Source organism: Nyctibius grandis, chromosome 5, assembly GCF_013368605.1.
Source record: "Nyctibius grandis isolate bNycGra1 chromosome 5, bNycGra1.pri, whole genome shotgun sequence".
NCBI classification, from domain to species: Eukaryota; Metazoa; Chordata; class Aves; order Nyctibiiformes; family Nyctibiidae; genus Nyctibius; species Nyctibius grandis.
This window is the reverse complement of record NC_090662.1, coordinates 80,932,085-80,946,543: the sequence shown is the minus strand read 5'-3', so window position 1 is coordinate 80,946,543 and position 14,459 is coordinate 80,932,085. Positions and strand designations below refer to the sequence as shown.

The window sequence follows — 14,459 nt, the reverse complement described above, 5'->3', positions numbered from 1 at the left end:
CACAATGTTCTTATGCAAATTGAAAGTTAGTGAAGTCAACGCGGTCAACACAACTGTTCTTGCCAAAAGTAACACAGGACATGGAGTAAAAACAGTGGGTTTATGTTTCATCTGTAAAACTGGCCATCCTTACCAAAATCCTAAAACTATACCAGAATATCAACACAACACCGACATTTAATGAACAAAAGAGAATGTTCAAATCTATCCCACAGGCATGCAAAACCTGTGAATCCTGATTGTACCCCAAACCAACAGAAGTGACTGACTAGAGAAACAAAGTAAATCTTTTAAGATTTATGTTTGGGAAGCTTATGTCAACAAGTACTTAAAGTCTTCAGAAGTCTGTGAAATGGTACCATGAGTAGTTTTGAAAACCCCAGTTAGGGAATTCAAATGGGACAATGACACATTTTCAACAGTTTTGCAACTGGAATTCGGGGGTACAGTTCTGCAATAGTACCCTTGGGCATGATTAGCAGCCTTGAGCATCCCACTGCCCATGGGATGGAACTCACTTTTCATGCCTAGCTGAGTCCGCTCGTGAGGTGGTCTCACTAAACCCACGGCGTGGCAAAGAATGCTGGGCGCTGCTGTTAGAAATACGGTGGCAGTGAGCTAAATGTTGGTAATCAAATGCATTAATAAGCCACGGTAAAGAGTCTTTGTTTGTGGTTTGGGTTTAAGAGAGGAAAGGAAAGAAGGGAAGGAAAGAAGGAGAGGAAAGAAGGAGAGGAAAGAAGGAGAGGAAAGAAGGAGAGGAAAGAAGGAGAGGAAAGAAGGAGAGGAAAAAGGGAAGGAAAAGAAGGAAAGGAAAGGAAAGGAAAGGAAAGGAAAGGAAAGGAAAGGAAAGGAAAGGAAAGGAAAGGAAAGGAAAGGAAAGGAAAGGAAAGGAAAGGAAAGGAAAGGAAAGGAGGAAAAGGAAAGGAGGAAAGGGGAAAGGAAAGGGAAAAGAGAAAAAGGAAGGAAAGGAAAGAAGAAAAGGAAAAGGAAAAGGAAACGGAAAAGGAAAAGGAAAAGGAAAAGAAGGAAAGAAGGAAAGAAGGAGAGTTTTGGCTCTTGGCTTTCCAACGGGAGCAGCTGAAGCAAGGCGGCTGTGCGTGAGTGCCAGGCTGCTTTGCCAGGGCTGCAGGTAACCCCGCCGCCTGCTGCTCACACATCTCGGTACTCCACCTCATTACGCATCAGTGAACGCCGCCAGTCACGCTTGCCCGTCAGCAGGGCCACGGCAGGTGACTCTGCAATCTCTCTGGGCTGCTTTTTTGTTGTTGTTTTGCTTTCTCATCACCCTCATACTTTTCATCTTTAATACTTCTATCATCTCTAAATTTTTCGTAGCACCAATCCCGTTAATCTTCAAGTTTAACAGTTCCTTTTCTCCTGTAACTGATAAGTGATTCTTTTATCTCATACAGACTCGTAGACTGCCAGTTTGTGGGTTTGCCTGTAAAGAGTTTCAGGTGTTTTTAGGGGTGCGTGAACGTCACCCATCCCCATTTTACGAACCAGGCAAGGCGCAGGAGCGCGCACCGCCTCGCCCAGCACCCCCGGGCCTGCCGCGGGGTGCCGATCTGCTCAGCTCCGCTGCCGCTCAGCCACGGCACAGCTGTGACTGAAACGGTTCGCATTTTTCCAGCGGATTTTACCGGGGCGAGCGCTGTCCCCTGGGGCTGGCTGCACGCCGCCCGCCGGCGCCGGCCGGGAACCGTTCTCGGGCGGAATCTTGTTCCAGGGGCGGCTGTTTCCCAGCCGGCGGGGAAAGCTTTGGGGAGGGGACGGCCCCGCCGGCGAGGGCGGCGGTCGGCGCGGGGGGAACCTCGTGCCGCGGGCCCCTCCCTGGCGGAGAGCGGCGGGGGCGGGGCAGAGCGAGGCCGCTTCCATGAGGTAAGGGCGCCGCGGGGGGGGAGCACACGACACCGGTGTCACTGCTCGGGGCCGCGTTGAGTGTCGCCGCCGCTATCCTCCCTCCCACCTCCAGGGCCATCTCCCCTGAGGTGACAAGACAGGGCCCGGCGGCGCCGGGGGGTGGCCGCAGGGCTGCTGAGCTGAACCGCCGCCCCGGCTGCTGTTGCGGGGCAGGTCAGGCGGCAGCAGGGCCTCAGGCACAGGCCGGGCCGGGGGAGGCCGGCGCCGGCAGCGTTGCCAGGGGAGCGGCTCCTCTTCGCTGGCAGGTGAGGGAGGAGGAGTGCCGGAGGGCGGTCCGGAGGGGTCTTGCCGTGCCCGCTCGCCGCGCCGCGTAACGCCGGTTCAGTTACTGGAGGGAGACGGGGAATTTATCTCAGCAGAACCTGCTGTCCTGCCCAGCCCGATGCTCCTGGGTCTTTTTCTCCAGAGAGAATCAGCGGGCACAGGGGGTGGTTAGGGGAAAGAGGCTTCCTTGGCCCGGTGCTTCCTTTGTGTTGAGCATTTTAGGCTGTTTTCATATATTAAAGTGCCTGGAAAAATCGTTTGGCTCACTCAAACCGTTGACTTGAAGTTTCAGACAGTGAATAGAGCTCTTATTTCATGGGTGGATCCTTAAATAAAACTTACTTTCTTGAACAGGAAGAAAATATAAAATTAGGATTTGTTCTGATGAGCCCACCTCGTGTTTGGAGTAGAGACCCAGCTCCCATTCAGAGCTTTCAGGCATATCGGGATTATAGTGGGGTCCGATTTCCAGGCTGCTGTGAGGAAACGTTGTTGGAAAGCAGCTGCGGACGCCTTTGGTTAGTCCAGTGTGTCTTCTTAAAAGTAAAGCAGTGTTGAATGCGGGTGCCCAGGTCCTCTTGTTTTTCTAGGTATGCTCATTGAGGAAGTGTTCATTGCATCTAATAAGAGAATATTCAAGACTAGTCACAGTCACGCAGTATTCAAAAGGCATGGAGCAATTTGAACTTTATCGTTTGCAGCCATTTAGCTATTATGGGTTGGTGATAATTGCTGCCACTTGTTTGCACAGCTTCTACTTCCAGGAAGCAACTTTAAGGGATAAAAGGAAACAATGAGGTCTAAAATGTTGGTAGTGACAGCATCCTGTGGTGAGGTGCTTATTTTAGTAATCTTGATAAGTTACAAATGTAATTATTAAAGCCTTCTTGGGGATTCTTTCCCAAATATGTCACTGAATGGGGTTATAAAATAATACAATCTTTTTCAGAATATGTAAGTTGCAGTTCCTTCATGTGTTGTTTTTGCATTGTGAACTCATAACTTTTACATATAAAAGAATCTTGTTCTCTAGATTTTGAAGTGTTTCGCTCTAGGTGGGTTATTAGTCTGATTGAATGTGCTGACGTTCTTCAGGTGATAGTGTGGCATCTTTGTAGGATACTGTCAGTGAAGGAAGGGAGCATGGAGAAAATAGATATTACAATCAGAAAAATTTTGCTACTTAAAAAGACACCTTGGGTGCATTTGCAGAAGAGAGCTGTTTGTTTTCCTCAGAAATGCTGATGATGTCCCTCTTATCATAGGGTCGCAGTATTTTGGTTTTGTTCTTTTATTTGTTTGTTGTTTGGTTGGTTGGGTTTTTTTTTGTCAAATGATCTCCAAACTTAGGCCTCTTGCTTCCAAAGTAGCTTCCAGCATGTGAACCTGAGGGCTGGCAAGTAGCCTTATGAGCCATAGCATCTGGCAGAATGTTTATTTGAGGGACTAAGGTCTGCGGTCTGCAATCTCCACAACCACAGACTAAGATGTGTTCCAAAACCAAACAAAAAATACATTCTTATAAAAACAAACTCAAGAATTAATGTAATGAAACTTGGGGATTTCTAAGTGACGATACTGTAGCCAAATTCCCTTGCCAAGATGCAGTCCTTCTTATGCTTTAGATGTAAGACAATATCGATGATACAGAAATAAGTTTTTATTTAAAATACTTGCTGAGCAACCTTTCATGTTATATGGTCTGGCAGAGTAGGCAGGTGGCTAGGAGAGGGCCTCTCTCAATCATTATGTGTTGCAGAAGTCTGGTTTCCACAAACTTGGTTGAATCAACTGATTATTATGGAAAAAAAATTCAAGAAATGCATTCATTTACTTGAGATGATTTAACATTTTAGTAGGTGTGATAAATTTTATCTTTAATTTAGCCACAAGTATTTTCCAGCTGCATGAATAGCCGTATCTCCATTAGCTTCAAAATGTCGCCCTGGTAGGTTTATGCACTCATACTATGTCAGCTTTGTTTCTATCAGCATTGCTCAACTGGGATGTGACATACGGAGTCTTGATTTTAAAATACTTGATAAGAACAAATAGAAAATGCTAACAGAAATACATCTGGTTTTAATTTTGGCCTTTTTTAAGGTAGAAGCATTAAGAATCATTTTACTTTTTTTTTTTTTTACTTAGGGCTCAGAGATGGATTCATCAGAACGATCAACAATTAGAAGTGAGCAGAAATCCAGGTAACTTGTGTTGCAAAGGTTATGCAAAACTGTCTCTTAAGGAAAATCTGAAAACACGGTGGAAATACATTACTGAAAATTGGATACGAGAACAACATCATGCTTGAAAATTTGAAATTATGCCAGAAACTAGTTTCTCCACTGACCGAGTGCTTCATACTCAGTTAAGCTGTACGCGAGGAATAAATAATATACTTGCTGAGAGGAAACAATTTGGGCTGAATGTAGCAGGAAGACATGGGGATTATCAGCAACATATTCTTTGTAGGCATTAGCTAGCCACCTTATCTATATGTTTATTAATTGCTTTGCCTGAGGCCATTTCAAGTTAAACATAGTTTTAGCTAGATTGTTTCAGATGGTTGTGAAATAAGAGATGTTAAACATCCATATTACCAGGTTAACTGGAATTAAAAATCTATAAAGGTAGTTTTGAAAGTCAAGGGAATTCTAAGGTTCTGTATTACCAAAATCCTTGTTTGTATACAGTGATTTCACTGTATGATTTAAATGCATTTTCACTTCTTTGCAAAGTAAAGAAGAAAGCCAGAAAGAAAGCCAGACTTTCTCGACAGTTTCATGTGCTGGCTTGTGCAGTGAGTACTGACGTAGAACCAAATACGCCTTTGAGAGTAATCTGCTTAGTTACAGCTGAGTAGTGGGCTAGATGAACCCTTGATCTGAACAAGTGTGACTGTTCTTATGTTCCTGTATCCTAAAGGGAAAATAAATGAGAATAAAAATACTGCTTTTTCCCAGAAAAATAAAAATCTGTTTCTTTGAAATATTGTGACTTGTCTCTTTGAAATAGTTCTACTTACTTTCTATCAGGCGTGTATTAAGTATGTCATTGGACAGTCCTTTGACTACTTTTTTCAAAATTTCACTTGAAATGGTGTTTGGCTAGCCCAGGGGACTGAAAATTGGTAATTGTCAGTTTGGATCTCAAAGACATTAGTGATTTGAAGTTGTTGCCATTTTTTGGCTTAAATTAATTATGCACACTTACTTGTCTAAAATGACAAAAAGACTTAAAGTACACTGTCGGTTTGGGGAAGGCTGTGAACTGCTGCCAGTACCATTTCTTCCGTGTAGAAATGGAGAACTCTGTTCCATTTGGTGAGTTAGTATTTTGCACAAGCGTTAATAGTTCATATGGACTTCTTGAGTCAGTCATGAGATCTTCAGACAAGTTAGAAAATGCACTGTAAAAAATGAAGATTTTTGTTTTCTGTTTTAAAGAAAATTCTTAAGAAGTCTGATAAGAAAGCAGCCTCGGGACCTCCTTCTTGTAATTGGAACTGGGGTAAGTGCGGCGGTAGCACCAGGAATCCCAGCGCTCTGCTCCTGGAGAAGCTGCATTGAGACTGTAATTGAAGCAGCTGAACAGCTGGAGGTGCTTCATCCGGGAGATGTTGCTGAATTTCGTAAAAAAAGTCATCAAAGACAGAGACCTGCTTGTGGTTGCACGTGATCTCATCAGGAAAATGTCACCAGTGAGTATGTTTCTAACTTACATTGATTCCTAAAATTATTATATACTTTTATTTTGTTATCAACAAAAATTCTTTTCAGCTTTCTGAAACTTGAAATTTTCCTGGTAAAAATCGATATTCTGATGGTAATCATATAGTACTCTGTACCTTTTGGAAAGGCTAAAAAATCCTTGTTTTTAGTGTAAGCTTTTGTCGTAATTCATGCAAGCAAGAGTCCTGACTATTAAATATTTGCCATAATGTTTCTTGGAACTGACAGAGGAATTTATAGCTCTGCTGGCTAAAACTAGAGATACCCTGAAAATACAGGTAGACCTTGACCCTACTGATAGCCTTAGATCACACAGAGTTAACCACCGCTGCGGCTCACACTTCACTGAAGACATTTTGTACATGCCCAGCTTCTCAGCTGTTCATCTGAGGTTCTAGAGATTTTCGAAGTGTGTTAGTAGGTTTGCCAAGTCTTCTAGTTGAAATAATTAGGGTGACATACATACTGCTATGTTGTAGGATATGTTGAGTGTTTTGCAACATGTGGTGCTTCTCTACAGGCAAAGCGCAATAACCACCTCTCTCTTCTGGGAGGAGTCTGCATGTATGGGTAGGCTTTGTAGCAGATTTAATGATTAGTATATTTTTCTCAACCAGGACGAAGAAAAAAAAAAAGAAAAGAAAAAAACCCCTTTATTAGTGTATCCCAGACTCTGAATCCAGGGAATGATAATTTTAGTACACTGACTGATTTTCAAAGCAGTAAAAGCGTACTGAGAAAGGTGAGGTTTCCATATAGTTAGGCCAGTAACACTGTTGGGCTTATAAACAGACATTTGTTCTGTGTGTAATACAATGTATTGAATCAGAAGCCTGTAAATTTTATAGAATTGTTACATGTTCCTGTCAGTCCTAGCAGATGCTCTGGGCAAATGCAGCCTACGCTTTTAGGAAAGTGTAGAGTCATGTTTGTTTAGAAGTGATGGGTGAGGATTTAACTGTAGCAAAATGGTTTTGTTTTATTGCATCTGCATTACGAGCTTCCTTGAGAAAACAAGACTATTATTTTGAGCTACATTGTGGAGGCAAGAGCACCCAAAATTGGAGATTGTTTTTGACTGTTTTGTACATTCAGACCTTTACGCTTTATATGCTATGAAAGCCCTCTTTTAAAGAAATGCTTTGGCGTTAAGTAGACAGATGATGGGGGTTTTCTATTGGAGGCAATTTAATAATGGTGCATGTGGTACTTACTTATAAAGTGTTCATCTTTTTCTTTCTTCAGCGTACTGGGGATACGAAGCCCAACTTCTTCCAGGATTGCTTAATGTGTTTGATAACTTAGAACAACACATTCAGAATCCTGTTGTTCTGCAGTTGATCCTGAGACTCATGGAGAGAGGCACAATGGTCCTGACTACAAACTATGATAATTTACTTGAAATATTTGGTCAACAACAGGGAAAACCTATGGAATCTTTAGACTTGAAAGATAAGGATAAGGTATGATGAGAGCAGTAAAATTTTTAGTTGCTGTAAGAGAAGGGAGCTTGTAAGCTTGATTGAAAGATGTTTTCCTCTTCAAAGACACTCAAGGCTAAAACTTCTTAATTAGTAAATCATGTCTATAAGCTAACAGCAGATACACAGACATTTATTTTCCGTATCTTTTTATTCCAAATAATCTGGTAATGGTTACCAAAGAGAATTTCAGTGACACATTTATTAACCAGTAGCCCCCTGCCCCGCCATTTATTAACCATTTCCTCCTTGGGAAAAAAAACTACTAACTTAGTTAACTTACGTGAAGTAATTGTTACAATCACAAATATGATTTCACCTAGCTGGTAGTTAATTTGCTGTTCATATTGTTTCTGTCAGCATTGCTGGAACTTGCTGCTTGGTTGAATACTTGTTTAGACTAAAAAGCCAGAAATATCTTCAGTATCAGCAATCACCTCTTTATTATAATTTAAAGTAAGCTGGGTAATTAGTAATTAAAATTTTCTCTTGCTGCAGAAGAGTGCAAAAGAAATTATTTCTGCTTTAAGTGGTTTTATAAGTTAGAGACAGCTGTATATTTTTGCAGGATCTTAGTTATTATAGTATAACAAAAAGAATGTAACTTGTGTGATTTGCTTTAGGTTCTTCAGTGGGCGAGAGGTCATATAAAATATGGAGTTCTTCATATTCACGGCTTATATACAGATCCCTGTGGAATGGTGCTAGGTCCCTCGGGATATAAGGATGTTACCCAAGATCCTGAAGTCATGGTTCGTGTGATCTTTAAAATTTTTACTATGTTTTGCCAAACTATGTTATTGTAATCACTGCATGCACATTACCTAAGGCTAGGGTTTTGTCAGATCATACAGATTAAATAATTGGGGCCCAGAAAAGTGGTAGCATTATTCAGAAAGCCAGCTATGTTGCTAGGGCAGTGTATGCTCTTGTGTACTGCTTCTTTGTAAATCACAATCAAAACCCTCAGCTGTATGCCATAGTTTGAGAGTTCTCTCTATTTATCTCATGAAAGAACATTAGGCCCAAAATACTAGACACTAGAACAAGGATTCATCACCATCTGATTGCTTGGATTAATTTTTTAGGGGCTTAAGCTGTTACCACCTCTGGATCCTGGACTTAATGTCATATCTTAGGTATTTTGAAAAGTCAAACATTTGGTCAAGACTATTAATTTTCCTTATTTACAGATAGACCTAATGGGAGCCCAATATTCTGTCATAATTATTTCAATATAAAATTCCCTTAGTGGAAATCTTTACATGTATACTTAATTTTGTATGGTAACTTTGATTTTGATTATACATTTTTTTGTAGAAACAGTGCTTATGAAATGTCAGTTTGCCCTGATCCTAGAATATATGCTTAATTCAGTTCAATAGTGATGCCTGCTCTGCTTCTTTTTCTAAGTCTGACATATTTTAAAAGTTCTTACCTTGGCCTTTTGACTGCTGAAGTAAATGTAGCTCTGGTGGGTTTATATTTCTTAACAGGAGGTTCTTCACAATTTGTATCGAACCAAGTCTTTTTTGTTTTTGGGCTGCAGAGAGACTCTGCGTGATCAGATATTCCAAGCTCTCTTTCTTTATACTGTAAAGAATAAAGTGGATTTAGAACATTATATGTTGGTGCTTGAAGAAAATGAAGACCACTTTTTTAAGCTCCAGGCAGATATGCTTCTTCATGGAATAAAAGTAGTGTCCTATGGGGACTGTTTTAAGCAGTTCCCAGATTACGTACAAGATCTGACTGCTCAAATCTGCAAGCAGAGAAGCCCAGGTAATGTATCCTCTTTAATAAGAAAATTTTGAGTAGGTACATAGCAGGATGCCATGTCTGAACAATCAGCAGTTGGTCTGAGGTGTTGACCTTGTGTGTAGCTGGCGGTAGGCCTGTGCAGCATCTTTGCTTATGAACAGCGTGCAGAGTTGGAACGTGACAAAATTGTAACCAAATTTCTTTCTGTAACGTCTGTGGATTCTTGCAAGTTTAATCTTTTAATTCTGAATTTGTCTTCTTGTTGTTAGCATTTGGTTAAGATGTTTACTTTGTGGGTTTTTTTTGGCCTGAACTACTACAGATATGAAATATGATGTCAGTAAAAGAGACTAAAAGAACTGAAGGAGTTAACTGGTGGGATAAGCTGGTTGAGCCAGAATATCTGATTAAGCATAGAATGGGAAATCAAGTCAGTACATCCAACAGTGTTTGGCTTAACACAGTTAGGGCGAATGGGGAGAAAATCTGAGTGTGAAGATAATGTTTTGTGACAATAAAATAGAAGAGGTTATGGAATAATACTCCATTTGTGACAGTGAATGGCATTCTGTAGAGGGCGTTTAACGCTAAAATGGGAAATAACTCGATACCTTTGCTAAAGATAACAGTCCTGCACAGACAGGGAGCTAAATTTTACTAACTAGGTCCATTTACCTACTCCCCTCCCTGCCTTCTTCTATTGTGTTGTCTCTCAACTCATAACATTCCTTAGCTGTAACAATAAAGAGCCTTTAATACAAAACCAGGGAAAAACAACAACTGTATGTTGAAGGAAGATTTCTTTTTTTCCAAACAAGGATAGTTCTGCTATGGCTTATCCAGAGAATTGAGGAAAGTAACTAGAGTAAATGATCTTGGGAAGAATACTGTTTCACAGCTCTTTTTATTTATTATGTCAGTGAAACTTTTGTCTAAAATTATTCCCAAGTGGTACATAGCAGAAACCTTCCCCTCGCCCTCCCTAAAAGAAAATTGTAGGTGTATGTCCAAATTATGTAATGGTTTTTGTGACTGCATGAGTACTACATTTAGACTGGATTAGATTTTTCTTTCCATGAAGACTAGAAAAAATATTTAGAACAGCATCTAGGTTTCAGGAAGTTTGTCTGCAGTGTAGACACCTAAAAGTAAGTTGGGATGCAATTTCAGACACTGAACTAGCCTCAGCCTGCTAGTTTGTTCTTTGATGTACTCCTGTTGATGGATGTGATGGACATACTTTTCATAGTCTGAGCACTGTCTAGAGCCTGTTGAGTCCAGAGTATCCAATTTATTGCAAAGCCTTTGATATCAAAACAGGGTGGGAGATAGATTTACGTAAGCTCTGAATGGAAATGACTGCAAGATCAGACTATAATGCTCCCCTTTTCATTCAGTGGAATTATTGATTGGTGTAACACTTGCAAGAAGAAGGACATTACTCTGACTTTAAAATGTTGTTCATCTCATTTACAACTCAAGATTCCAAACAAAACTGTTTTCAAATGTGCTTAACTGCTCTTTACCAAACTGTCATATTTCATTTTTTTCATGTTTATTTACATACTGTCTTTTAAAAAATAGCAGTTGTTTGTTAAAAGGGTTATATGAAACTGGATGCCATCCAGAGGGACCTTGACAGGCTTGAGAGGCGGGCCCATGTGAACCACATGAAGTGCAACAAGGCCAAGTGCAAGGTCCTGCACATGGGTCAGGGCAATCCCAAGCACAAATACAGGCTGGGCAGAGAATGGATTGACAGCAGCCCTGCAGAGAAGAACTTGGGGGTGATGGTTGACAAGAAGCTCAACATGAGCCAGTAATATGTGCTTGCAGCCCAGAAAGCCAGCCGTATCCTGGGCTGCATCAAAAGCAGCATGGCCAGCAAGTCGAGGGAGGTGATTCTCCTCCTCTGCTCTGCTCTCATGAGACCCCACCTGGAGTACTGCTTTCAGCTCTGGGGCCCCTAACATAGGAAACACTTGTTGGAGCGAGTCCAGAGGAGGGCCACAAAGAGGGCTGGAGCACCTCTGCTATGAAGAGAGGCTGAGAGAGTTGGGGCTGTTCAGCCTGGAGAAGAGAAGGCTCCGGGGAGACCTTCTAGCAGCTTTCCAGTACCTGAAGGGGGCCTACAGGAAAGCTGGAGAGGGACTTTTTACAAGGGCAAGTAGTGATAGGACGAGGGGGAACGGTTTTAAACTGAAACAGGGTGGATTTAGATTAGATATTAGGAAGAAATTCTTGACTGTGAGGGTGGTGAGACACTGGAACAGGTTGCCCAGAGAAGCTGTGGCTGCACCCTCCCTGGCAGTGCTCAAGGCCAGGTTGGATGGGGCTTTGAGCAACCTGGTCTAGTGGAAGGTGTCCCTGCCCATGGCAGGGGGGGGTTGGAACTAGATGATTTTTAAGGTCCCTTCCAACCCAAACCATGCTATGGCTCTAAATACAACCTTGCTGTTTTGGGATGTTGCATATAAGTATATAAACTTTTTGGATGCTAACTTGTGCTGTTGCTCTCTCTTACACTTCTGTAGATGCTGATCGAGTGGACAGCACAACGCTGTTGGGTAAGTAATGTTACTTTCACAAAAAGTTCCATAATTGTCAGAGAGAGAAAAATAAGTCTCTTATTTACAAAGTAATTAAATGATTATTGTGCAGTGCTCTGAAAGCCTGCTTAACAGTTTCTCTTTTTACCCTCTTATTTTCTTTGTACAGCAGATAACTGCTGGCTTTCAGCTGTCAATAAAATGACAAATGATAGAATGGAAAAGCTCCAGAAAATGTATATAAAAAATTATTAATGCTGATCAGAGTATTCGAAGATAATAGAAACATCCATGAGGTTTTGGCTTAAATTTCCAAACATAGGTTTGGCTATTTTGAATGCCTGCCTTAAGAAGGTCTAGAAGAGTGAATCTCAAGCTTAAGCATGTAGTACTGAAGGTAAATTTTTGGCTAAGCGTTGTTCAGGTATCTTTGTGATACTTCTGTGAATAAGCAGAGGAATAATACATTGCAATTTATGGTATAAAACAGCACAACTTCCTTTGAAACAACATTTACACTTAAAAAGATTACACTTCTAAGACATTCGTGCTGCTGCTGCAAATAATATCAAAATTGTATAAAAGTATCATTTCATTATTGCATATAAGGGTCTTTGGCATTGCAGGAGATTAAAAAAGCCCCATTTTTTCACAATCAAAAAGTACACAAGGTCAAAGATCCTTGTGGGCATGTGTAAAGTCAGAGATTACTTTTGTACTTCCAAGTAGATTTTAAGCCCATCTGTCTTTCAGATGAGTTCATAAATCCCTTTTTCAGTACAATTAGGCATCAGTGGAGAAGAAACCAAAAACTTGAGCACAATTTACTCCTTTACTAACTTACTAGCATCCTCCTTCCAGGTAATTTTAGTACCCATTTACTTGTATTTTGGAATACATAGCATGTGGGGAAAAAAAGATAATTATTCCTTAACACAGATTTGTATAATACCCTGCAAAAAGTATTATCTAGAGTTTTAAGTGATGGAGGTCCTCATTTTGAAGGAATTTCCCTTCCATTCATTTTTACTCTCCAGCTGTGCTGTTTATACTTTCAACAGTAGCTCACACCAAGAATTTTTTTTCCTCTGAATAAGGGATCCAGACTTCTTAAAGCAGCTTCCCACCTGTGAACTCCACAGGCATTATCACACAAAATCAAGAATTATTTTCTTCAAAAGGCAACTGTATAATTAGCTACTTCCTGTTTTACATGTTAGTACCAGAGCACAGTGTTGGGGAAGAGCTCGTGATCACTGAACTGGGGCAGACTTCCAGTAGGGTTAGTGTTACAATTCAGAATCCAAATACAAGAACCTCAGTGGACCAGTATTGTGTTTATCTAAACTAGTATTTTGTTTATCTAAAAAGTATACAAAGCACATGTATGTAACAACATCATTAATTTTTTTCCCCCTCCCCAGGAACTTCATGTATGGACTGTGCTAAAAGGAAGTTGGAAAATGGCGCTGACTGTCCTAAGAGAATCAAGCAGTCAGATAACGATATACCCAGTATTTAATGAAGAAAAAACCCCACAAACCCAAAACCCAACCCAGAAGCTTTTTAACAGTAGGTGTTTCACACCTGCTGCATGGAAAGTTTTGAGCTGAGTATTTCCATGGTGTTAAGTGGAATAAAAATAGTGCATCTTAGCCTTTTTTTTTTTCTAGAGCTGTAAATGTGTCATCTATGTAAAGCTTGAGGGTCATTCTAGTCACTCTTCAGGCACTTCCATATGACTACAACCATATCTGCAGGGTCGTTTAGAAGCAGGTACAAGTTCTGTTTGTGTCCAGTTCTGGGCCCCTCAGTTCAAGAAGGACAGGGAACTGCTAGAGAGAGTCCAGCGCAGAGCCACGAAGATGATTAAGGGGGTGGAACATCTCCCTTATGAGGAGAGGCTGAGGGAGCTGGGTCTCTTTAGCTTGGAGAAAAGGAGACTGAGGGGTGACCTCATTAATGTTTATCAATAGGTTAAGGGCAAGTGTCATGAGGATGGAGCCAGGCTCTTCTCAGTGACATCCCTTGACAGGACAAGGGGCAATGGGTGCAAGCTGGAACACAGGAGGTTCCACATAAATATGAGAAAAAACTTCTTTATGGTGAGGGTGACCAAACACTGGAACAGGCTGCCCAGAGAGGTTGTGGAGTCTCCTTCTCTGGAGACATTCAAAACCCGCCTGGACGCGTTCCTGTGTGATATGATCTAGGTAATCCTGCTCCGGCAGGGGGATTGGACTAGATGATCTTTCGAGGTCCCTTCCAATCCCTAACATTCTGTGATTCTGTGATTGTCTCTGCCCACGCTTCAAGCCAGTCAGACCAAGCTCTTACAAAGGTGAAGCCACAACAGAGGTAATGCTTGTCAAAAATTACTTTTGGCATACCTGCAACTAGCTGTTGGTTGCCTTTAAAACAAAGGATTTTCTATTTTTCTCATTAGCTGAACTGCAGTTAGGCTGCTGGAGGCTGAACTCCTCAGGAGTCTGTCAGCACAAGGCTGCTTGCAAACCTCAGATTCAGATCCCTAAGCTGTTAGGAACAGGAATTGTTTTATGTTTATAGAACCCGCATCATGATAACCTGCCTATTTTACATTTTTAGCATGAGCAAGTTTTTATTTGTCAGTCTGTTAAGGCATGAGATCACACGGGGAGAAAAGGATGTAACTGTCATGTATCAGCAAGGACATACCGTATGTACATAGGGCCTTACTGACTTATTTGCAGTGTATTTTCTATGGA

The 14,459-nt window shown here is 41.2% G+C and overlaps 1 protein-coding gene across 1 annotated transcript; it reads left to right on the top strand.

The window, feature by feature from the left end:
- The first annotated feature begins 1,784 nt into the window (after window positions 1-1,784).
- Window positions 1,785-13,816, top strand: FAM118A (family with sequence similarity 118 member A). The gene is given in 10 exon segments (XM_068401136.1): window positions 1,785-1,884; window positions 4,339-4,394; window positions 5,637-5,823; window positions 5,825-5,890; window positions 7,167-7,209; window positions 7,212-7,384; window positions 8,026-8,154; window positions 8,899-9,184; window positions 11,698-11,730; window positions 13,137-13,816. Coding segments are annotated over 9 exon segments (1,062 nt in total). The 5' UTR covers window positions 1,785-1,884; window positions 4,339-4,347; the 3' UTR covers window positions 13,235-13,816.
- The last annotated feature ends 643 nt before the right edge of the window (window positions 13,817-14,459 follow it).